Source organism: Saimiri boliviensis, chromosome 1 (genome assembly GCF_048565385.1).
Source record: "Saimiri boliviensis isolate mSaiBol1 chromosome 1, mSaiBol1.pri, whole genome shotgun sequence".
Classification (NCBI taxonomy): domain Eukaryota; kingdom Metazoa; phylum Chordata; class Mammalia; order Primates; family Cebidae; genus Saimiri; species Saimiri boliviensis.
The window spans coordinates 90,775,377-90,795,892 of NC_133449.1; the positions used below are offsets into that span (position 1 = coordinate 90,775,377).

General features: G+C 40.6%; 1 protein-coding gene across 2 annotated transcripts in view; it reads left to right on the forward strand.

Annotated features, from left to right (window-relative positions):
- SEPTIN10 (septin 10) overlaps positions 1-20,516 on the forward strand; it is an 82,829-nt gene that overhangs the window by 23,586 nt on the left and 38,727 nt on the right. For both annotated transcript variants that reach the window (XM_039459857.2, XM_039459831.2), the window contains exons 2-4: positions 7,853-7,921; positions 15,509-15,626; positions 16,023-16,218. In XM_039459857.2, the coding sequence (XP_039315791.2) occupies positions 7,853-7,921; positions 15,509-15,626; positions 16,023-16,218 (383 nt within the window). The remainder of the gene's footprint in view (positions 1-7,852; positions 7,922-15,508; positions 15,627-16,022; positions 16,219-20,516) is intronic.

The following is a 20,516-nucleotide window of genomic DNA, read 5'->3' on the forward strand; positions in this document are numbered from 1 at the left end:
TTTATATGAACTACTATCAGAAATTTCCCCATCTTGATGATCTTTTGAGATTAAGTAGTAGAATTTGCAGTTATCTTCTAACTTTTGTGTTTGTTGGAGTTTGATGGTATAATGGAGGCACTATTTTGATGGGATTGGACAACCCTAAGCCTTGCTGTCCTAACAGCCTCCCAGGGTGATGTAAACAGGCCATGTGCATTGGAGGCCAACTTGCCGCTGTCTTACCTTGCTTAGTCTCTTTTTTTGTTTTGTTTTGTTTCTGAGATGGAGTTTTGTTCTTGTTGCCCAGAGTAGAGTGCTATGGCGCGATCTCGGCTCACTGCAGCCTCCGCCTCCCAGGTTCAAGCAGTTCTCCTGCCTCAGCCTCCTGAGTAGCTGGGATTACAGGCACACACCACCATGTCTGGCTAATTTTTGTATTTTTAGTAGAGGGTTTCACCATGTTGGTCAGGCTGGTCTTGAACTCTTGACCTCAAGTGATCCACTGGCCTTGGCTTCTCAGAGTGCTGGGATTACAGGCAATAGCGACCCACACCCAGCCTCCACCTGAGTTCTTTTTTTTCCTGGTTGTAATTAGCATCCACTTCTAGCAGTATGGTCTGCATTAACTTGAATAACTTAATGTTACTACTTGTTTTAGGAAAATTTTAGATCGCTGTTAACCTGTACCTTTATTTTAACCTGAATTTTCCCTTAACCTGAAGATTTTATAAAAAGATTTAAAATAGTCTGTGGAATCTTTCAAAGTATTGTTTCTAGCCAAATACCCCCGCCTTCCTGAGACTCATAAAACAGGCCCAGATAATATTTATTTTTTATTTTTTGAGACTGAGTCTCCCTCTGTCACCCAGGCTGGAGTACAGTGGTGTGATCTCAGCTCACTGCACTCTGCCTCCCAGGTTCAAGCAGTTCTCCTGCCTTAGCCTCCCGAGTAGCTGAGATTACAGTCATGCACCACCATGCCTGGCTAATTTTTGTATTTTTAATAGAGACAGCGTTTCACCATGTTGGCCAGGCTGGTCTTGAACTCTCTTGACCTCAGTCAATCCTCCTGTGGGCAGCCTCCCAAAGTGCTAAGATTACAGGCATGAGCTACCACATCTGGCCTCCAGATAATAATTATTTAGGCCACTTTCTGCTTTTTGTTTTTTTTCTCTCTCTCTTGCTAGCTCGCTCTCTCTTATTGTCCTAAAGAATGCCAAGAAACACTTCATAGAAGCCCAGGGGACAGTTTGGTTCTATATTTTGGACTAACTTTATAAAAATAAAGATTTTGGAGAAGTGAAGTTAAACTGAAGCAATTATAAAGCCATGGCAGGATTCTGTTGCCTGAGGTTCATTGTTCTGCCCAAGGGGAGGCTGTAAGGCATTTTCGGAAATGTTTCCCAGTAGGTTAAGGAAAATTGTTATTTAGGGTTCTGTTGGGAAAGAACCATCGGAAGTTTATGTTATTGCTGGATAGGAAAAGGCCATGTCTCCCAAGGGCCCCAGGATGAATTGTGTGTCTGTCACATTGCCTGTACCCCACAAACTGATATATATATATATATATATATATATATATATATTTTTTTTTTTTTTTTTTTTTTTTTTTTTTTTGAGATGGAATCTTGCTCTGTTACCGAGGCTGGAGTACAGTAGCACGATCTCGACTCACTGCACCCTCTGCCTCCCAGGTTCAAGGAATTTTCCTGCCTCAGCCTCCTGAGTAGCTGGGACGACTGCAGGTGCGTGCCACCACACCTGGCTAATTTTTTATTTTTAGTAGAGAATGGGGTTTCATCATGTTGGCCAGGCTGGTCTCAAACTCCTGACCTCAAGTAATCCACACTCCTTGGTCTCCCAAAGTGCTGGGATTACAGGCATAAGCCACCTCGCCTGGCCCAAACTGAGATTTTAAAGAAGGTGGAGTACCTGACCTTCCTCCAGCTATGCCATGTTTGGCACTTCTTTCTAGGACTCATAGATAATACAACTTTTTAAAAAGTATATGGGAGACTTTGCTAGGAGTTAAATTACTGTATAGGATTTTTTCCTTTTGGAAAGTAGGTGTGTAGATTTATATATGATTTGTGTGTGCCTGATGTATATATATCTTTAAAATAGAAGCTATAGCCGGGCGCGGTGGCTCAAGCCTGTAATCCCAGCACTTTGGGAGGCTGAGGCGGGTGGATCACGAGGTCAAGAGATCGAGACTGTCCTGGTCAACATAGTGAAACCCCGTCTCTACTAAAAATACAAAAATTAGCTGGGCATGGTGGCACGTGCCTGAATCCCAGCTACTCAGAAGGCTGAGGCAGGAGAATTGCCTGAACCCAGGAGGCGGAGGCTGCGGTGAGCCGAGATCGCGCCATTGCACTCCAGCCTGGGAAACGAGCGAAACTCCGTCTCAAAAAAAAAAAAAATAGAAGCTATAGAAAAAGCAAATTGACTATGTAGTCAAAGGTGGGTTGCGATGGTTAGTCTCCTTACCTCCTTGTGCGTCGAAACGAGATTGTGGTTGCCTGTTGTGTATTCATGTTTCTCTGAGACACGATCACAAGATCAAGGGCCATATCTTACTACTGTTGAGACCGTCAAGCCCAGCTGAGTGGTTTACACATACTAAGTAGGTGGTCAATGATAGAGCAGGCCAGAATTTTACTTGCAGATTTAAAATTTTTTTTGTAATTTAGTGTTTCTTAGCCTTATACTGGGCTCTGTTTGCCATTAGAGGGATTCAGCCAACTCTTGTCCTATTCTTATTTTCCCTGCTAGTTTATTAAAAATTGTTTCCAGCTGGGCATGGTGGCTTATGCCTATAATCCCAGCACTTTGGGAGGCTGAGGCAGACGAGTTGCTTGACCTCAGGAGTGTGAGACCAGCCTGGGCAACAGAGTGAGACCTCATCTCTCCAAAAAAAGTGGTCAGGTGTGGCTGGGCAGGGTAGCTCATGCCTGTAATCCCAGCACTTTGGGAGGCCAAGGCACACAGATCACCTGAGGTCGGGAGTTTGAGACCAGCCTGACCAACATGGAGAAACCCCCTTTCTACTAAAAATAGAAAATTAGCTGGGCATGGTGGCACATGCCTATAATCTCAGCTCCTTGGGAGGCTAAGGCAGAATTGCTTGAACCCAGGAGTTGGAAGTTGTGATGAGCCGAAATTGTGCCATTGCACTCCAGCCTGGGCAACAAGAGCGAAAGTATGTCTCCAAAAAAAAAAAAAAAAAAAAATTAGCCAGGCCTGCTGGCATGTGCCTGTGGTCACAGCTACTCAGGAGGCTGAGGCGGGAGAATAGCTTGAGTCTGAGAGGTCGAGGATCTTGGCACTGAGCCAAGATTGTGGCATTGCATTCCAGCTTGGCTGACAGAGCCAGAACCTGTTTCAAAAATAAATAAATAATTAAATTGGAAAAAAAAAAATAAAAGCCTTTTCCAGTGTTAAACTTGTTTTGGAAATTTAACTGGCCAAGTAGTACTAGTGGAAAATATTTGAAGCAATGATTTATATTACTTCTATGTGATTCGTTTAAACTTCCTGATCAAAATATTTATCCACTGATATTTTAAGTAGGCTTTTTGTCAGATGTTCAGAAACACAGTAAATGAATAAACAAAAGCAGATATTTGATATGAACTTATATTAATGACAGAAGTTTAAGCTATAATTTATTGAAGTTTAATGGTAAATGAGTACAAATCCTCTAATGTTTTTCTAAGCAAATTTTACTTATCAACACTAAGCAGCATTTCACCAGAACTCATCATTGCCATCATTATATTAAAAAGTAAAAGTTACTTTCTTACCAGTCATTTTTTAAGTTTGATTTTCATCCAGGTGTGTTGGTGCATGCCTTGTAGTCCCAGCTATTTGGGAGACTGAGGTGGGAGGATCACCTGAGCCCAGGAGGTGGAGGCTGTAGGATTTCGCCACCGCACTCCAGCTTAAACAATAGAAGGAGACCTTGTCTCTAAAATAAAATAAAAATAAAAGTTTAATTTTCCTTAAAGTTCTATACTTGGCAAGTCAAAATAATACAGCCTCAGTGAATTATATGTATGGTACATTACTTGTAGTAGACACAGATTCTCAGAGGCGATCAGGTAGTATGTTAGGTCCAGAGTTAATGACAAGTATGGAATGTTCTACCTTCCTACTCAGTGTATATAATGCAGGGCTCTGAAGAGGGCCCCTAGCCAGACATTTTCTGTGACACTTCTTAACCTTTACCAGAAAGTCAAACTCTAAATGGACATTTCTGGTTTACTCAGTCTGTCACTAAGGTATTGTCGCTAATCTGTTCCTTTTAACATCATTTATAACTTTGCAGCTGAGATCATTGAATGCTTCTTTTTCCATCAATTTTTTAAAGACAGAGTCTTACTCTGTTGTCCAAGCTGGAATGTAGTGACGAGATCTCAGGTCACTGTCACCTATGGCTCCCAGGTTCAAGCGATTCTTTTGCCTTAGTCTCCCGAATAGCTGGGACTATATGCACACGCTACCACACCTGGCTAATTTTTGTATTTTTAGTAGAGAAGGGGTTTCGCCGTATTGGCCAGGCTGGTCTTGAACTCCTGACCTTGTGATCTGTCTGCCTCAGTCTCCCAAAGTGTTGGAATTACAGGCCTGAGCTACTGTGCCTGGCCTCCATCAAATTCTTAAACTTACTGTTTACTTTCTCCAAGTGTGAAATTCTGTCTTCTGGTGCTTAGGGATATTTTTTTTTTTTTCCTACCTTAAATGTCTCATCTAGATCTCTAGCTCTTTCCTGACTCAGTTCAAAGTCATTTTCTTTCTATTTTTTTTTGAAATGGAGTCTTGCTCTGTCTCCCAGGCAGGAGTTCAGTGGTGTGATCTCAGCTCACTGCAACCTTTACCTCCCGGGTTCAAGCAATTCTTCTGCCTCAGCCTCCAGCGTAGCTGGGATTACAGGCGTCCATCACCTTGCCAGGCTAATTTTTGTGTTTTTAGACGGGTTCACCATATTAGCCATGCTGGTCTTGAGCTCCTGACCTCGTGATCCACCTGCCTCAGTCTCCCAAAGTGGTGGGATTATAAGCATGAGCCACAGCACCTTGCTCAAAGTTATTTTCTTTTTTGATTCTTGCCTTCAGTGATCTCTTTCTTCAAATTTCTATAACCATGACTGTTTGTTTCCAGGTGCTTTCACTTTGTTTCTGTCCTGCAGAGTAGAGGGACCTGATACTGCCTATGCATCACATGGTGACTGAGACAGAGGGGCTTTTCTAAGTGAAGTATATGTGTAGTTAAAAGCTAAAACCTGAGGCCAGGAATTAAAATCAGGCTAGTCTCTGATGTGCTTTGTATCATTCATACTTCTCTCTTTTCAGATTGTGAAAATATAGCCAGGACCTTGATATTCCTCACTGAGCTTTTGTGTGCTTTTAAATAGGAGTATTTTCCAACTGACAAACATAATTTTGTGTTGGCAAAATTTAGGATTTGAAAACACTGTTGGCTGAGCACAGTGGCTCACGCCTGTAATCCCAATACTTTGGGAGGCTGAGGTGGGAGAATCACTTGAGGTCAGGAGTTGAAGACGAGCCTGGCTAACATGGCAAAACTCCATCTCTACTAAAACTACAAAAATAAGCCAGGCATGGTGGTGCACGCCCGTAATTCCAGCTGCTTGGGAGGCTGAGGCAGAAGGATTGCTTGAACCTGAGAGGCAGAGGTTGCAGTGGCTGAGATTGCACCACTGCACTCCAGCCTGGGTGACAGCGAGATTCTGTCTCAAAAAAAGAAAAAGAAAACACTATTATGTGGAGTGTTCAGTCACAAGTTCAGCCTATTTTATCAAAGTGTACCAGCAGAAGATTGTTGTTAGCATATGTAAAATGCAGTCACAATGTACACTGTTTTATCTGTGTGGGATTAATTCACTGTGTGTGTGTGTGTGTGTGTGTGTGTGTGTGTGTGTGTTTGTGTGCCCACACACAATCAGGACAAGGTGTTGGGAGCAAGTTCTCTCTTTTATTGCAGTGCCATTTGTTGCAGCATGGTTCATTGTAATTACAGAGGATAGGACAGTCTCAAAGAAGAGCATCCGTATATACCACACTGTGTTATACAGAGGAGAACACTAAGCTATAGAAAGAATGAGGAGCAGCAGACAACTACCATTTATATAAACAAAGGATGCCTGCTTAGACATGCACAGTCTCTCTGGAAGGATGCCTAAGGGTCTGATGCCTCTCAGAAAGACAGCTGACCTACTAGGGAATCAAGGGAGCTGACTAGGGACTCAAGAGTGTATTCTCATTGACATCATTTGCAATTTTTCTTACTACATTCATAGTAGTAGTACTTATTTAAAAATGTCACATTTCCTCAGTATCTTGTGCTATATTCAGAAGTAGGATAGCAGTGCCTTGAAATTAATACAGTTTCTCTTGTATCTCTCTTTCCTCATTCTGTACTGTTGTGAACAGTGAATATCCATTTGGTTTATTATTATTATTATTATTATTATTATTTTTTAGACGGAGTTTCGCTCTTGTTACCCAGGCTGGAGTGCAATGGCGCGATCTCGGCTCACCGCAACCTCCTTCCTCCTTCTGGGTTCAGGCAATTCTCCTGCCTCAGCCTCCTGAGTAGCTGGGATTACAGGCATGTGCCACCGTGCCCAGCTAATTTTTTGTATTTTTTTAGTAGAGACGGGGTTTCACCATGTTGACCAGGATGGTCTCGATCTCTTGACCTCGTGATCCACCTGCCTCGGTCTCCCAAAGTGCTGGGATTACAGGCTTGAGCCACCGCGCCTGGCCCCCGTTTGGTTTATAATTTGAGGCAGTAGAAGGAACACCAGCTTGGCAGTCAAATCAGACCTGTGTCTAAATCTCACTGGCTTGTATGATTTGGGGTAAATTACTCAACGTTTGAGAATCCAAATTCTTTCATCTAGGCTATGAGAATGATAATATGTATAGCTCAGATGTATTGTAAGGATTATATAAGAAAATGAACTTAATGAGCTAGCATAGTGATATGGACATGTATGTAATATGAGTTCTATAAATGATTATTTTTATTTTAATTGGTGACTAAGGTACTTGTTCAAATTATAAAATCCCTGCTTTCCCCACCATTCTGCAATTGTAACATTCTTGACATTTATATATTTCCCCTGCCACACTGCAGTGGAACATACCTAATTTTGAGGGACATCTTGGCTCTTAGAGTGTCTTTAAAAATGAAATAGCTTATTTTCCCTTTTTAATCCTGTAAAGCAACTTAAGTAAAAATAAAGTTCTTTGTCTCCCTACTTGTAAATGGGAGTTTACTAATTTCTTTTCTTTTTTTTTTTTGAGACGGAGTTTCGCTCTTGTTACCCAGGCTGGAGTGCAATGGCGCGATCTCGGCTCACCACAACCTCCGCCTCCTGGGTTCAGGCAATTCTCCTGCCTCAGCCTCCTGAGTAGCTGGGATTACAGGCACGAGCCACCATGCCCAGCTAATTTTTTGTATTTTTAGTAGAGACGGGGTTTCACCATGTTGACCAGGATGGTCTCGATCTCTCGACCTCGTGATCCACCCGCCTCAGCCTCCCAAAGTGCTGGGATTACAGGCTTGAGCCACCGTGCCCGGCGTTTACTAATTTCTTACAATTTTTTTGTGTGTAAGTGTATTACTGCATGTGTTGAATATTATATGTTATTTACTTATGTAGATACCTATCCATTAAGAAAGCCACAATTTCAAACGGAGTTCAATAGTGTAGACTGAGTCAAAACTTGGTGATGACAACAATATTGTAACACCTTATTCATGTAAATGTATTATTTAGATAATGGGTTTCTCGGTTAATGTTTCTGTTTCCTTTTAAGCCTTTGTATTCCTTTTTCAGCTCTTGCAGTCTCACATGGCAACGAAAACAACTTGTATGTCTTCACAAGGATCTGATGATGAACAGAGAGTGAGTATGTCTTTAAATAGATACCACATTGTACTCTAAATGCTTCTATGATTTTAAAATAACTGCTGAGAGTGTTCATAGACTCTTGTGATAAAGACTTCTTTTTGTACTTACTGTGAACGTGAATTAATTTTTCTGTTGATTCAAGTGAAAAGTCGATGATGGATTGAATAATTGAATATCCATAATCTGACACTAAGGAAATATTTTTGTTTCTTTTCTGTTTTTTTTTGATGGGGGGCGGGGGCAGAGTCTTGCTCTGTTGCCCAGGCCAGAGCACAGTAGCGTGATGTTGGCTCACTGCAACCTCCGCCTCCAGGTTCAAGTGATTCTCCTGCCTCCTGAGTAGCTAGGATTAGAGGTGCCTGCCACCATGCCGGGCTAGTTGGTTTTTTTTTTTTTTTTTTTTTGGGGGGTGGGCATGTGATTTTTTGTAGAGATGGGGTTTCACCATGTTGGCCAGGCTAGTTTTAAACTCCTGACCTCCAGTGATCTGCCCACCTCAGCCTTCCAAAGTGCAAGGTTTATAGGCTTGAGTCACCGCCTGGCCTTGTTTCTTTTTTCATTCATTATGTTACTTGTTTGCTTTTGTTTTTTTAGAAAGAGTGTTGCTCTGTTGCCCAGGCTGGAATGTAATAGTGTGATCTTAGCTTACTGCAACCTGTGCCTCCCAGGTTCAAGCAATTCTCATGCCTCAGCCTCCCAAGTAGCTGAGATTACAGGCATGTGCCACCACACCTGACTCATTTTTGTATTTTTAGTAGAGGCAGGGTTTCTCTATGTTGGCTAGGCTGGTCTGGAATTCCTGGCCTCAAGTGATCTGCCTGCTTCAGCCTCCCAAAGTTCTAGGATTATAGGTGGAACCACCATGCCTGGCCATGATTTGTTGTTTGAGCACGCTGCAGAACGTGGTGGGTGCATAGAACTCCTGTGAATGGCAGAGTTTACGGAGCCCTTGGGTGGTCCTGCCAGAAGCCTGCCTGATACAAGATTAGACCTGATGCTTATAAGGGCCTGCAGGGATGGCTTTGGTAATTCATACTGAAATTTGTGTTTAAAAAGAGGAAGTAAATGTAATTTGATGAAAGAGATGAGTTTTTTTTTTTTTTTTTGAGACGGAGTTTCGCTTTTGTTACCCAGGCTGTAGTGTAATGGCGCGATCTCGGCTCACCGCAACCTCCGCCTTCTGGGTTCAGGCAATTCTCCTGCCTCAGCCTCCTGAGTAGCTGGGATTACAGGCACGCGCCACCATGCCCAGCTAATTTTTTGTATTTTTAGTAGAGACGGGGTTTCACCATGCTGACCAGGATGGTCTTGATCTCTTGACCTCGTGATCTACCCACCTTGGCCTCCCAAAGTTCTGGGATTACAGGCTTGAGCCACCGTGCCCGGCTTGAGATGAGTTTTAAACTTTAATTAGAAAGGAAATTACAAATACAAAATGGGTAATTCAATAAGTTGTCTGTTCGTTTGTTTTTGAGACAGAGTCTGGCTCTGTTGTCCAGGCTGGAGTGCAGTGGTGCAGTCTCGGCTCATCCAACCTCTACCTCCCAGTTTAAGCAATTCTCATGCCTCAGCCTCCTTAATAGCTATGATCATAGGCATGTGCCACCACACTCGGCTAACTTTTGTATTGTTATCAGAGACTGGGTCTTGCTCATGTTGGACAGGCTGATGCTGAACTCCTGACCTCAAGTGATCCACCTGCCTCAGCCTCCCAAAGCTCTGGGATTACAGGGGTGAGCCACCATGCCTGGCCAGTAATTCAGTAAGATTGAATAATTTCCTTTAGTTCTGTGCTCCAATAAATGTAGTCTCTCTTCTTGTTTTTCCCCCTTTCTCATTATATCAACGATGCTGATAAATTTTAATTTGACAAACTATGCTTCTTTTAATGTTTTTCTCTCACTGATACTAACAGTCTATTCCATCTTCCTCATAGACTTTTTGAATTGTGTTTAATCCTCCAGAGACTACTGTTGGAGTCACTAGTAATCTTCAGTGACAAGTCCATCCAGTGGCTATTGCTTAGTTTCTTTTTCCCTGGCCCCTCTTCTGTGTTACATCATGGGGACCACACACTCATTTTTGAAATGCTTCTTTTTTCCAGTTACATTAAAATCCTGTCATTGTAGAACTATAAGGGATCCTAGAGGCCATTTAGTTCAACTTTTATGTAATAAGCATATGCCTATCAGATAACAACTTTCACAAGTTATGAAATTCTTATCATCTTGAATACTTACGTGAGGAGGAAGCCTAGTACTTCTTCACAATCTTTAAAAAAAATATGAAGATAACATGCCTACATGACTAAAAAGAATTCAAACGGCACAAAAGAGAATATAGTGTACTAGTTTTCTGTTGCTTCATGACAATTCGTCACAAATTTAGCTGCTTAAAATAACATCTGCTTGTCAGCTCACAATTCTGTAGGTCGAAGGTCAGGCGTGGCCCATCTGCCTTCTCTGCTCTGGATTTCACGCTCAAGGAGTCAGTTGCTGGATTCTTATCTGGAGGCTTTCCTTCCATACTCTTTCCGGTTGTTGGTAGACTTCATTTCCCTGCTGGGGTGGTGGTTGTCAGCTCCTAGAGACCACTCCGTTCTGAAAGCCAGCAAGGGAGAACTGGCAGGGGGAGTTCCTTCATGCTTCAGGTCTTTGACAGGGAAGTGCCTAGGCCCTGTTAATGGATTTACCTCATGGCTGGGCGTGGTGGCTCACACCTGTAATCCTAGCTCTTTGGGAGGCCAAGGCGAGTGGATCACCTGAAGTCAAGAGTTTGAGACTAGCCTGGCCAACATGGTGAAACCTTGTCTCTACTAAAAATACAAAAATTAGTTGGGCATGGTGGTGTGTGCCTTGCCTGTAATCTCAGCTACTTGAGAGGCTGAGGTAGGAGAATCACTTGAACACAAGAGGCGGAGGTTGCAGTGAGTCAAGACCACACATTGTACTCCAGTCTGGGCAACAGAGCAAAAACTCTGTCTCAAAAAAAAAAAAAAAAAAAAAAAATTTACTTCATTGCGGGGTCAGGCCCACCCAGGATAGTTTCCATTTCTAAGGTTGACTGGTTTGGACCTTAATCACATCTGTAAAATCTCTTCTCAGCGACACTTAGGTTAGCATTTGATTGAAATAAGTGGGAGAAAGTTCATGTGCACCAGGAGCATCAGTGTTAGGGGCCATCTCAGAATTCTGCCCACTATATACATTAAAAAGCAATTCCCTCTCACCCCAAACTGTAAGTCCACTGCTAACTGGTAACCACTCTCAATAGTCATTACCCTTCGAGACATTTACATCTGCATTTATATATGTATAAGAATATATGATTATGTAAAAAATGCACATAATGCATATTTTTAAAAACTCAAATCCCAGTAAATAAATCACTATCGGGATGCCTAGCTAGTCATCCATTGTTGTAAATGTAGCAGTAGTTTAGTATACTACAAATTTTGTGTCTATTCACCACTTGTTGGATATTTGGGACGGTTCCAGTTTTTGATCATTCAGAATAAAACTGCTGTGAACATTGATGTATAAATTCTTGTGTGGATATATGTTTTTATCATTTTGGATACCTCCCAAGTGGGGTTTTTTTTGGCTATGTAGTAATATGTGTTTAATTTCATAAGAAACTGCTTTCCAAAGCAACCGTACCATTTTGCATTCAGACTAGCAAATTTATCAGCATTCCAGTTGTTCTTCATTCATTGTTATCTTTTAGTTTTAATTTAAAATTTATTGATAACTAATTTCCTTTTTTGGGTTTTGTTTGTTTGAGATGGAGTCTTGGTCTATCACCAGGCTGGAGTGCAGTGGCACGATCTCAGCTCACTGCACCCTCTGCCTCCTGAGAATCAAGCGATTCTCCTGCCTCAGCCTCTGAAGTAACTGGGATTACAGGTGCTCGTCACCACACGGGCTAATTTTTTTTTTTTTTAAGTAGAGACAGGGTTTCACCATGTTAGCCAGGATGGTCTTGATTTCCTGAACTTGCGATCCTCCCATCTCGTCCTCCCAAAGTGCAGGGATTATAGGCGTGAGCCACTGCGCCTGGCCCTGATAACTAATTTTCTGTATGTGCCATTGTCCTTTCACTTTTTCCTTTCCTACTTCCTTTTGGATTAATAGAGAGTTTTTATAACTCCATTTCATTTCTGCTTTTGGCTGATTAGCTATACCTCTTTGGTTTTAAGTATTTTTTTTACAGTAATTGAACTAGGCTTTAACTTTTCACACCCAACCTTCAATAATATAAGACTTTAGCCTGGCATGGTGGCTCACCCCTGTAATCCTAGCACTTTAAGAAGCTGAGGTGGGTGGATCTCCTGAGGTCAGGAGTTTGAGACAAGCTTAGCCAACGTGGTGAAACCCTGTCTCTACTAAACATTTATAAAAATTAGCCATGTGTGGTGGTGGGTGCCTATTATCCCAGCTACTCAGGATACTGAGGCAGGAGTATCCCTTCAACCTGGGGGGCAGAGGTTGCAGTGAGCCAAGATCATACTACTTCATTCTAGCCTGGGTGACAGAGTGGAACTCAGTCTCAAAAAAACAAAAGTTATATATATATTTTATTCCTCTGGTCCCCCTCCTGTATTTTGTGTTTCTTATACAATTTACTTGTGCATGTAACCTGTAATACATTGTTTTTGTTATTGCTTTAAACCAGGCGTCCCCAAACTTTTTACACAGGGGGCCAGTTCACTGTCCCTCAGACCGTTGGAGAGCCGCCACATACTGTGCTCCTCTCACTAACCACCAATGAAAGAGGTGCCCCTTCCTGAAGTGCTGCGGGGGGCTGGATAAATGGCCTCAGCGGGGCCGCAGTTTGGGGATGCCCGCTTTAAACGTTTATATTTTCAAGAAGTTAAAAAAAGACTCTCTCACCTTTACCTACATATTTGCCTTTCTGATGATCTTCATTCCATTTTGTAGATCTGTTGTTGTTTTCCTTTCTCTTGAAGAACTTTTAACATTTCTTAGGCTGTAGGCCAACTGGCAGTGGATTTTCTCAGGTTTTGTTTGTCTGAAGATGTCTTCATTTTGCCTTCATTTTTGAAGGATGCTTTCATTGGCTATAGAATTCTAGGTTGTCTTTTTTTTCTTTTGGCATTTTGTAGGTGTCATTGTTTTCTCTTATGGTTTGCATTGTCTCTTAAGCAAAATCTATAGTCATGTTCTATTTGTTTTACTTGTGTGTAAAGTGTCTTTCCCACACCTGATTGTGGCTAAAGTTCTCTTTTTGTTGTTTTATTGCCCAGGCTGGAGTGCAGTGGCTCAATCTCGGCTCACTGCAAGGTCCACCTCCTGAGTTTAAGTGATCCTCCCACCTCAGCCTCCTGAGTAGCTGGGATTATAAGTGCTACCACACCCAGCTAATTTTTTTTTTGAGACAGAGTGTTGCTCTGTCACCCAGGCTGGAGTGCAGTGGTGTGATCTAAGCTCACTGCAATCTCTGCTTCCTGGGTTCAAGCAATTCTGTGCCTTGGCTTCCCGAGTAGCTGGGATTACAGGCAATCCCCACCACACCTGGCTAATTTTTGTATTTTTAGTAGAGACGGGATTTCACCATCGTGGCCAGGCTTGTCTTGAACTCCTGACCTCATGACCTACCTTCCTTGGCCTCCCAAATGCTGGGATTACAGGCACGAGCCACTGCACCTGGCCTAATTTTTATATTTTCAGTAGGGATGGAGTTTTGCCATGTTGGCCAGGCTGGTCTCAAACTCCTGACCTCAAGTGATCTGCCCACCTTGGCCTCCCAAAATGCTGGGATTACAGGCATGAGCCACCGTGTGTGGCCTAAAGTTTTCATTATCTTTGTTTTTAAGCAGTTTGTTGTGGTGTCGCTAGATGTGGGTTCCTTTGGGTATTTACTGTTTGTAGTTTGCTGAAATTCTTGTATCTCTGAGTTCAAGTTTAGAAAATTAGAAAGTTTTCAGTCACTATTACTTAGATTTATTTTCCCCCTCCACCCTACCCTGCACTTTGACCTTGTCTCCTGTTTCTCTGACTTTTCTTCTGGTATTCCAGTTACTGGTATGTTAGATCATTTAATACTCTCCCACAAGTTTTTAAGGGTCTATCATAGTTTTACCTTTTCTCTCTCTGCCAGATTTTTAGCTTGGATAGTAACTATTGAACAAATCTTTCTTTCATTATTTGATCTGCTGTTAATACTAAATACATTTTTTACTTCAGATGTTGCCTTTTTACATGCTAGAAATTTTGTTTGCTGCTTTTTGTTTTTGTGAGCTCTAAATCTTTCTGTAATTCCCCATCATGCCACCCATTATATCCATCTTTTTCCTGTAGATTATTTAGCGTATTTGTTAGCATTATTTAAAGTTCTTACCTGCTAATTAAACATCTGGTTCATTGTGGATCTCTTTCTGCTGACTTTTTTTCTTGACTATGTATCACATTTTTCAGTCATAATTTTTTAATTGTACAGTAGTAAATACTGTAGAGATGCCAGATTCTGTTTTCTTCTGCAGTGTTTAGCCTTGTCCTAACAGGCAATTAAATTGCTGACTGATCACGTAGATCATTCATGTTGAACCTTGTTACAGGCTTTGTTAAGGCAGGTCTGCTTCACCTTTGCTTTCAGTACTGGGAGCCTTTCTGATTGCTGGGTTATGGACCTTACTCCTAAAATGTGGCCCATCTGGAATTTCAGTAGAAGGCCTAGGGTGTTTACAGGAGACCTTTAACTTACAGACTTAAAATTTAAGCTCTGTCCATCTCCCCAAGATGGCACTTGATAACTCTGCTTAGCTCCTCCCAATTCCCATTTTCCCCTTTCTGAGATCTTTGTATTCCCTCTATATGTGTGCAGTTTGGCCACCAGCCATGGATTTGAGGGGAATGTGTTTGTAGATTTTGGACTCCCTTCTTTCTGGAATTCTATCCCTCAATTTCCAACCAATCTGCCTGTCCTAGTCTCCAACTGACAACTTAACCCATTAAGACTATAACCCTCCTGAGTTCTAGGAAAAGCTAGATAAACTCATCTCACCTGGTAAGTTTCCTTTCCTCAAGTCTTATTTTGTCCACTGTCTATCTGCCTTTGGTTACACTCTAGTGATTTAAAAGGGTTGCTTGTGATTACTATCAGTAGGTGGGTAAATTTGACCTAAATTACTCTCCCATTACTGGGAGCTGAACCTGTATCTGTACTTTTGTTTTGTACTTTTTTTTCACTTGACATTTTAATGTAAGAACTTTCTAAGTTATTGAAAATTTATCATAAACAAATGGACTTTAACTTTCCATTTTGTGAGTGAGTATGCTATAGTTGGATGTTTTCCTACTTTGGAAATGGAATGTTTTAATGTTATACATAGTGCTAGACTCTCGTTGTATGAAGGAGATAAGAAATGTGTGTTTTGAGGATCTGGACACAGGTTTCTTTTCCTGCAAATTTACTTAGTCACTTGTATCTTAGGTAAGGTATAATGATTATAACATTTTTCATTTCTTTGATATATTTGTCCTTTCCAGTGTGCCTACATCCTATTTAAGTCAAAGTTTAAAAAAAATTATTGCTGTTGTTTTTGTTTTTATTTTCCTTCAGAAAAGAGAAAACATTCGTTCCTTGACTATGTCTGGCCATGTTGGTTTTGAGAGTTTGCCTGATCAGCTGGTGAACAGATCCATTCAGCAAGGTTTCTGCTTTAATATTCTCTGCGTGGGTATGTGCCATCTACATTTCCTCTAAGTTGTTCCTTCATATTCCTTGTGCTCACTTCATTCTTGTCATGAGCAGAGCAATGCGTATGTTACTAATCCGAAATCATAATCCCAGGTGTTCTCCTCAGTTGTTTAGATTCTGTTAATTTTGTTTTTCTTAGCTTTAAACTTTTGGCTTGTTCTGTAAATATTTCAGTGTTGTCGAAGTTCTGAGTAGCTTAGACACTTGCTCTATGCTCTTGCCAATAACTTGAGGGACCAGCATTAGCATGTATTTCTTTCATGCACACCCTGGCCTTTGAAATATTTGGTGTCTTTGAAACCACTGTAGTTGTTTACAGTTGTATTTCTTCTCAGTCATTCATGCAGCCATAAAGAGGTACCTTTGTTTGTTTCAGGGGAAACTGGAATTGGAAAATCAACACTGATTGACACATTGTTTAATACTAATTTTGAAGACCATGAATCCTCACATTTTTGCCCAAATGTTAAACTTAAAGCTCAGACATATGAACTCCAGGAAAGTAATGTTCGATTGAAATTGACCATTGTGAATACAGTGGGATTTGGTGACCAAATAAATAAAGAAGAGAGGTATGTGTTTTCTTCCTGTAATAAAACAAGTTTTTCTTACTTCAAGACATTTGCCTTACAGCCCCATGAACTATGATTTGATTTTCTCCTATGGTAATCTATACTTTTCCTTACACATATTAATTTTTAAAAATAAAATAATTAAGCAACATTTTGTTCTTATCAGCACATTGACATTTTTCTATCCATCTGTCTAATTTATTTAGAATAATTTGAATCACATTATTAAAATGTGTGTTTCAGCAAAAGGAGCTTTAATTATTTCCTGACATGCAAATTCAGTGTGTATTAATTATACTAATTTTCAGGCAGGGCTTATCCCCTTGAAGAAAAAAAATACAAGACATATAAGAGCAAATATATATATATAAAATATGTATATTATTATATATGTAATATATATTATTAATATATAATAATACATATGTTATATATATATATATATAATGGCCAAATGCGTGATGTGCAAATTTTTTGTAAAATTCTAATCAAAATAGCCAGTTACATTATTAATCATTGCAAGAAAGCTTCGATAGTGAAATTTTAATTTATATTTTACCTTAGGTCTCTATTTCCTGTTAATATTTCTCCCAGGGTTATATAAAGATTGAGTAGAGATTCTATATCAAATTTAAACTATGAAAGGGGGAAAAGGATTGGTAAAGCAATAATTTTTTGTTCATTTTACTTTTTGAAATGTATTTCCATTTTTGTAAGTACTTTTTTCTTTCTTAAAAATAACTTCAACTTTTATTTTAGATTTGGAGTACATTTGCAGGTTTGTTACTTGGGTGTATTGTGTGATGCTGAGGTTTGAGGTACAAGTGATCTGATTACCCAGGTACTGACCATGGTACCAATAGTTAGCTTTTCGGCTTTTACCCTGCTTCTCCCTTCCTAGTCTAGTAGTCCCCATTGTCTGTTGTTGCCATCTTTATATCCATGTGTACCCAATGTTTAGATTCCACTTACCTATAAGTGAGAATATACAGTATTTGTTTTTTTGTTCTTGTGTAAATATGTTTAGGATAATGACCTCCAGCTTCATCCATGTTGCTGCAAAAGACATGATTTTGTTCCTTTTTTTTTCTCGAGATGGAGTCTAACTCTGTCACCCAGGCTGGAGTGCAGTGGCGCAGTTTTGGCTCACTGCAGCCTCTGCCTCCTGGGTTCAAGTGATTCTCCTGCCTCAGCCTCCTGAGTAGCTGGGATTATAGATGCATACCACCACACCCGGCTAATTTTTGTATTTTTAGTAGAGATGGAGTTTCACCATGTTGGCCAGGCTGCTCCTTTTTTTGTTTTTTTTTTTTTAAATTTTAATATTTACTTTTTTCTAAAGAGACAGGGTCTCGCTATGTTGCCCAGGCTGGAGTGCAGTGGCTATTCACAGGTGCAGTCCCACTACTGATCAGCATGGGAGTTTTGACCTGCTCCATTTCCGACCTGGGCTGGTTCACCCCTCCTTAGGCAACCTGATGGTCTCCTGCTCCTGGGAGGTTACCATATTGATACCGGACTTAGTGCGGACACCTGATTGGCATAGTGCACTACAGCCCGGAACTCCTGGACTCAAGCGCTCCTCCAGCCTCAACCTTCCAAAGTGCTGGGATTACAGGCATGAGCCACTGCGCCCAGCCGATTTTGTTCTTTTTTATGGCTGTGTAGCATGCCATGGTATGTATGTACCACATTTTCTTTATCTAGTCCACGTTGATGGGCAGCTAGGTTGATTCCATGTCTTTGGTATTGTAAATAGTTCTATGATGAACATATGAGCACATGTGTCTTTTTGGTAGAACAATGTATTTTCTTTTGGATATATACCAAGTTGGAATAGCTGGGTCGAATGGTAGTTCTATTTTAAGTTCTTTGAGAAATCTTCGAACTGCTTTCCACAGTGGCTGAATTAATTCGCATTCCCACCAACGGGGTACAAGCATTTTCTTTTCCCTACAGCCATTCTGACTGTTATAAAATGGTATCTCATTGTGGTTTTGATTTGTATTTCTCTAATGATTAATTATTTTGAAAATTTTTTCTTTTTCTTTTTTTTTTTTTTTCTTTTTTTGAGACGGAGTTTCGCTCTTGTTACCCAGACTGGAGTGCAATGGCACGATCTCGGCTCACCGCAACCTCCGCCTCCTGGGTTCAGGCAATTCTCCTGCCTCAGCCTCCTGAGTAGCTGGGATTATAGGCACGCACCACCATGCCCAGCTAATTTTTTTTTTGTATTTTTAGTAGAGACGGGGTTTCACCATGTTGACCAGGTTGGTCTCGATCTCTCGACCTCGTGATCCACCCGCCTCGGCCTCCCAAAGTGCTGGGATTACAGGCTTGAGACACTGCGCCCAGTGGAACATTTTTTCATGTTTGTTGGCTGCTTGTATGTCCATGTCTTTGGTCACTTTTTAATGGGGTTATTTGTTTTTTCCTCATTTAATTGTTAGTTTCTTACAAATTCTAGATACTAGACCTTTTGTAAAAATTTTTTCCCATTCTGTAGGTTGTCTCTTTACTTTGTTGATGGCTTGTTTTGCTACGTAGAAGCTCTTTAGTTTAATTAGGTCTAGCTCGACATTTTTTGTTGTCGTGATTGCTTTTGAGGACTTAATCATAAATTCTTTTCCAAGCTCGATGTCCAGCATGATGTTTCCTAGGTTTTCTTCTCAGGATTCTTACTGTTTGACATCTTACATTTAAGTCTTTAATCTATCTTGAGTTAATTTTTGTTTATGGTAAAAGGTAGTGGTCCAGTTTCATTCTTCTGCATATGGCTAGCCAGTTATCCTAGCACCATTTATTGAATAGGGATTCCTTTCCCCATTGCTTATTTTTGTCAGCTTTGTTGAAGATCAGATGGCTAGAGGTGTGCAGCTTTATTTCTAGGTTCTCTGTTCTATTCCATTGGTTTGTGTGCCTGTTTTTATACCACAACCGTGCTGTTTTGGTTATTGTAGCCCTGTAGTATAGTTTGAAGTTAGGGTAATGTGATTCCTCAGACTTTGTTCTTTCGCTTAGGATTGCTTTGGCTATTCAGGCTCTTTTTTGCATTGATATAAATTTTGGAATAGGTTTTTCTAATTCAGTGAAAAATGACATTGGTAGTTTGATAGAAATAGCATTGAGGTCAGTTGTGGTGGCTTACACCTGTAATCCTAGTACTTTGGAAGGTCAAGGTAGGAGGATTGCTTGCTCAGGAGTGTGGGTCTAGCCTGGGCAACATAGTGGGACCCCATCTCTACAAAAAAAAATGTAAAAAATTAGCCAGACATGTTGATGCTCACCCATACCACCAGCTACTTGGGATGCTGAAGCGAGACTGTCACTTGAGCCTGGGAAGTTGAAGCTGCAGTGAGCCGTGATCATGCCGGTGCCCTTCCAGCCTGGGTGACAGAGCGATACCTGTCTCAAAAACAAAACAAAAAACAGCAATAGTGTTGAGTCTATAGATTGCTTTGGGCAGTATGGCCATTTTAACTATATCGATTCTTCCAACTATATTGATTCCATGAGCATGGAATGTTTTTCAGTTTGTTGGTGTCATCTCTGATTTCTTTCAGCAGTGTTTTGTAGTTCTCTCCTTGCAGGTATCTTTCACCTTCTTGGCTAGATGTATTCCTAGGTTTGTGTGTGTGTGTGTGTGTGTGTGTGTGTGTGTGTGTGTGTGTGTGTCTGTGTGTGTGTGTGTGTGTGTGTGTTGTACATGGCATTGTATTCTTGATTTGGCTCTCAGCTTGACCATTATTGATGTACAGAAATGCTACCGATTTTTGTACGTTGATTTTGTATCAAACTTCACTGAAGTTGTTTATCAGTTCAAGAGGCATTTGGCTGAGTCTTTCAGAGTTTTCTAGGTATGAAATTATATTGTCTGCAAAGAGATAATTGGACTTTTTCTTTTCCTATTTGGATGCCTTTTATTTCTGTCTATTGCCTCATTTCTCTGGCCAGGACTTCAAGTGCTGTGTGAAATAGGAGTGGTGAGTACAGGCATTTTTATCTTGTTTCACTTCTCCAGGGGAATGCTTTCAGCTTTTGCTCATTTTATAACTTCATTTTTTCTCATTAACTTATTTGTTGTATTGTTTGTGTTCTATTAATTACCCAAATAATACACAAATACATTTCTGTGAAAATACCAAATAGTACAGATCAGTTGGAATGCACTTTAGCCATTCCCTTGTGTTCAGTCCCATTTCTTCAGTTCTTTTAAAATAAGCTTTATTAATGTATAGTTTACATAGAATAAACTTTTTTTTTTTTTTTTTTTTTTTTTTTTAAGCGAGACAGGGTCT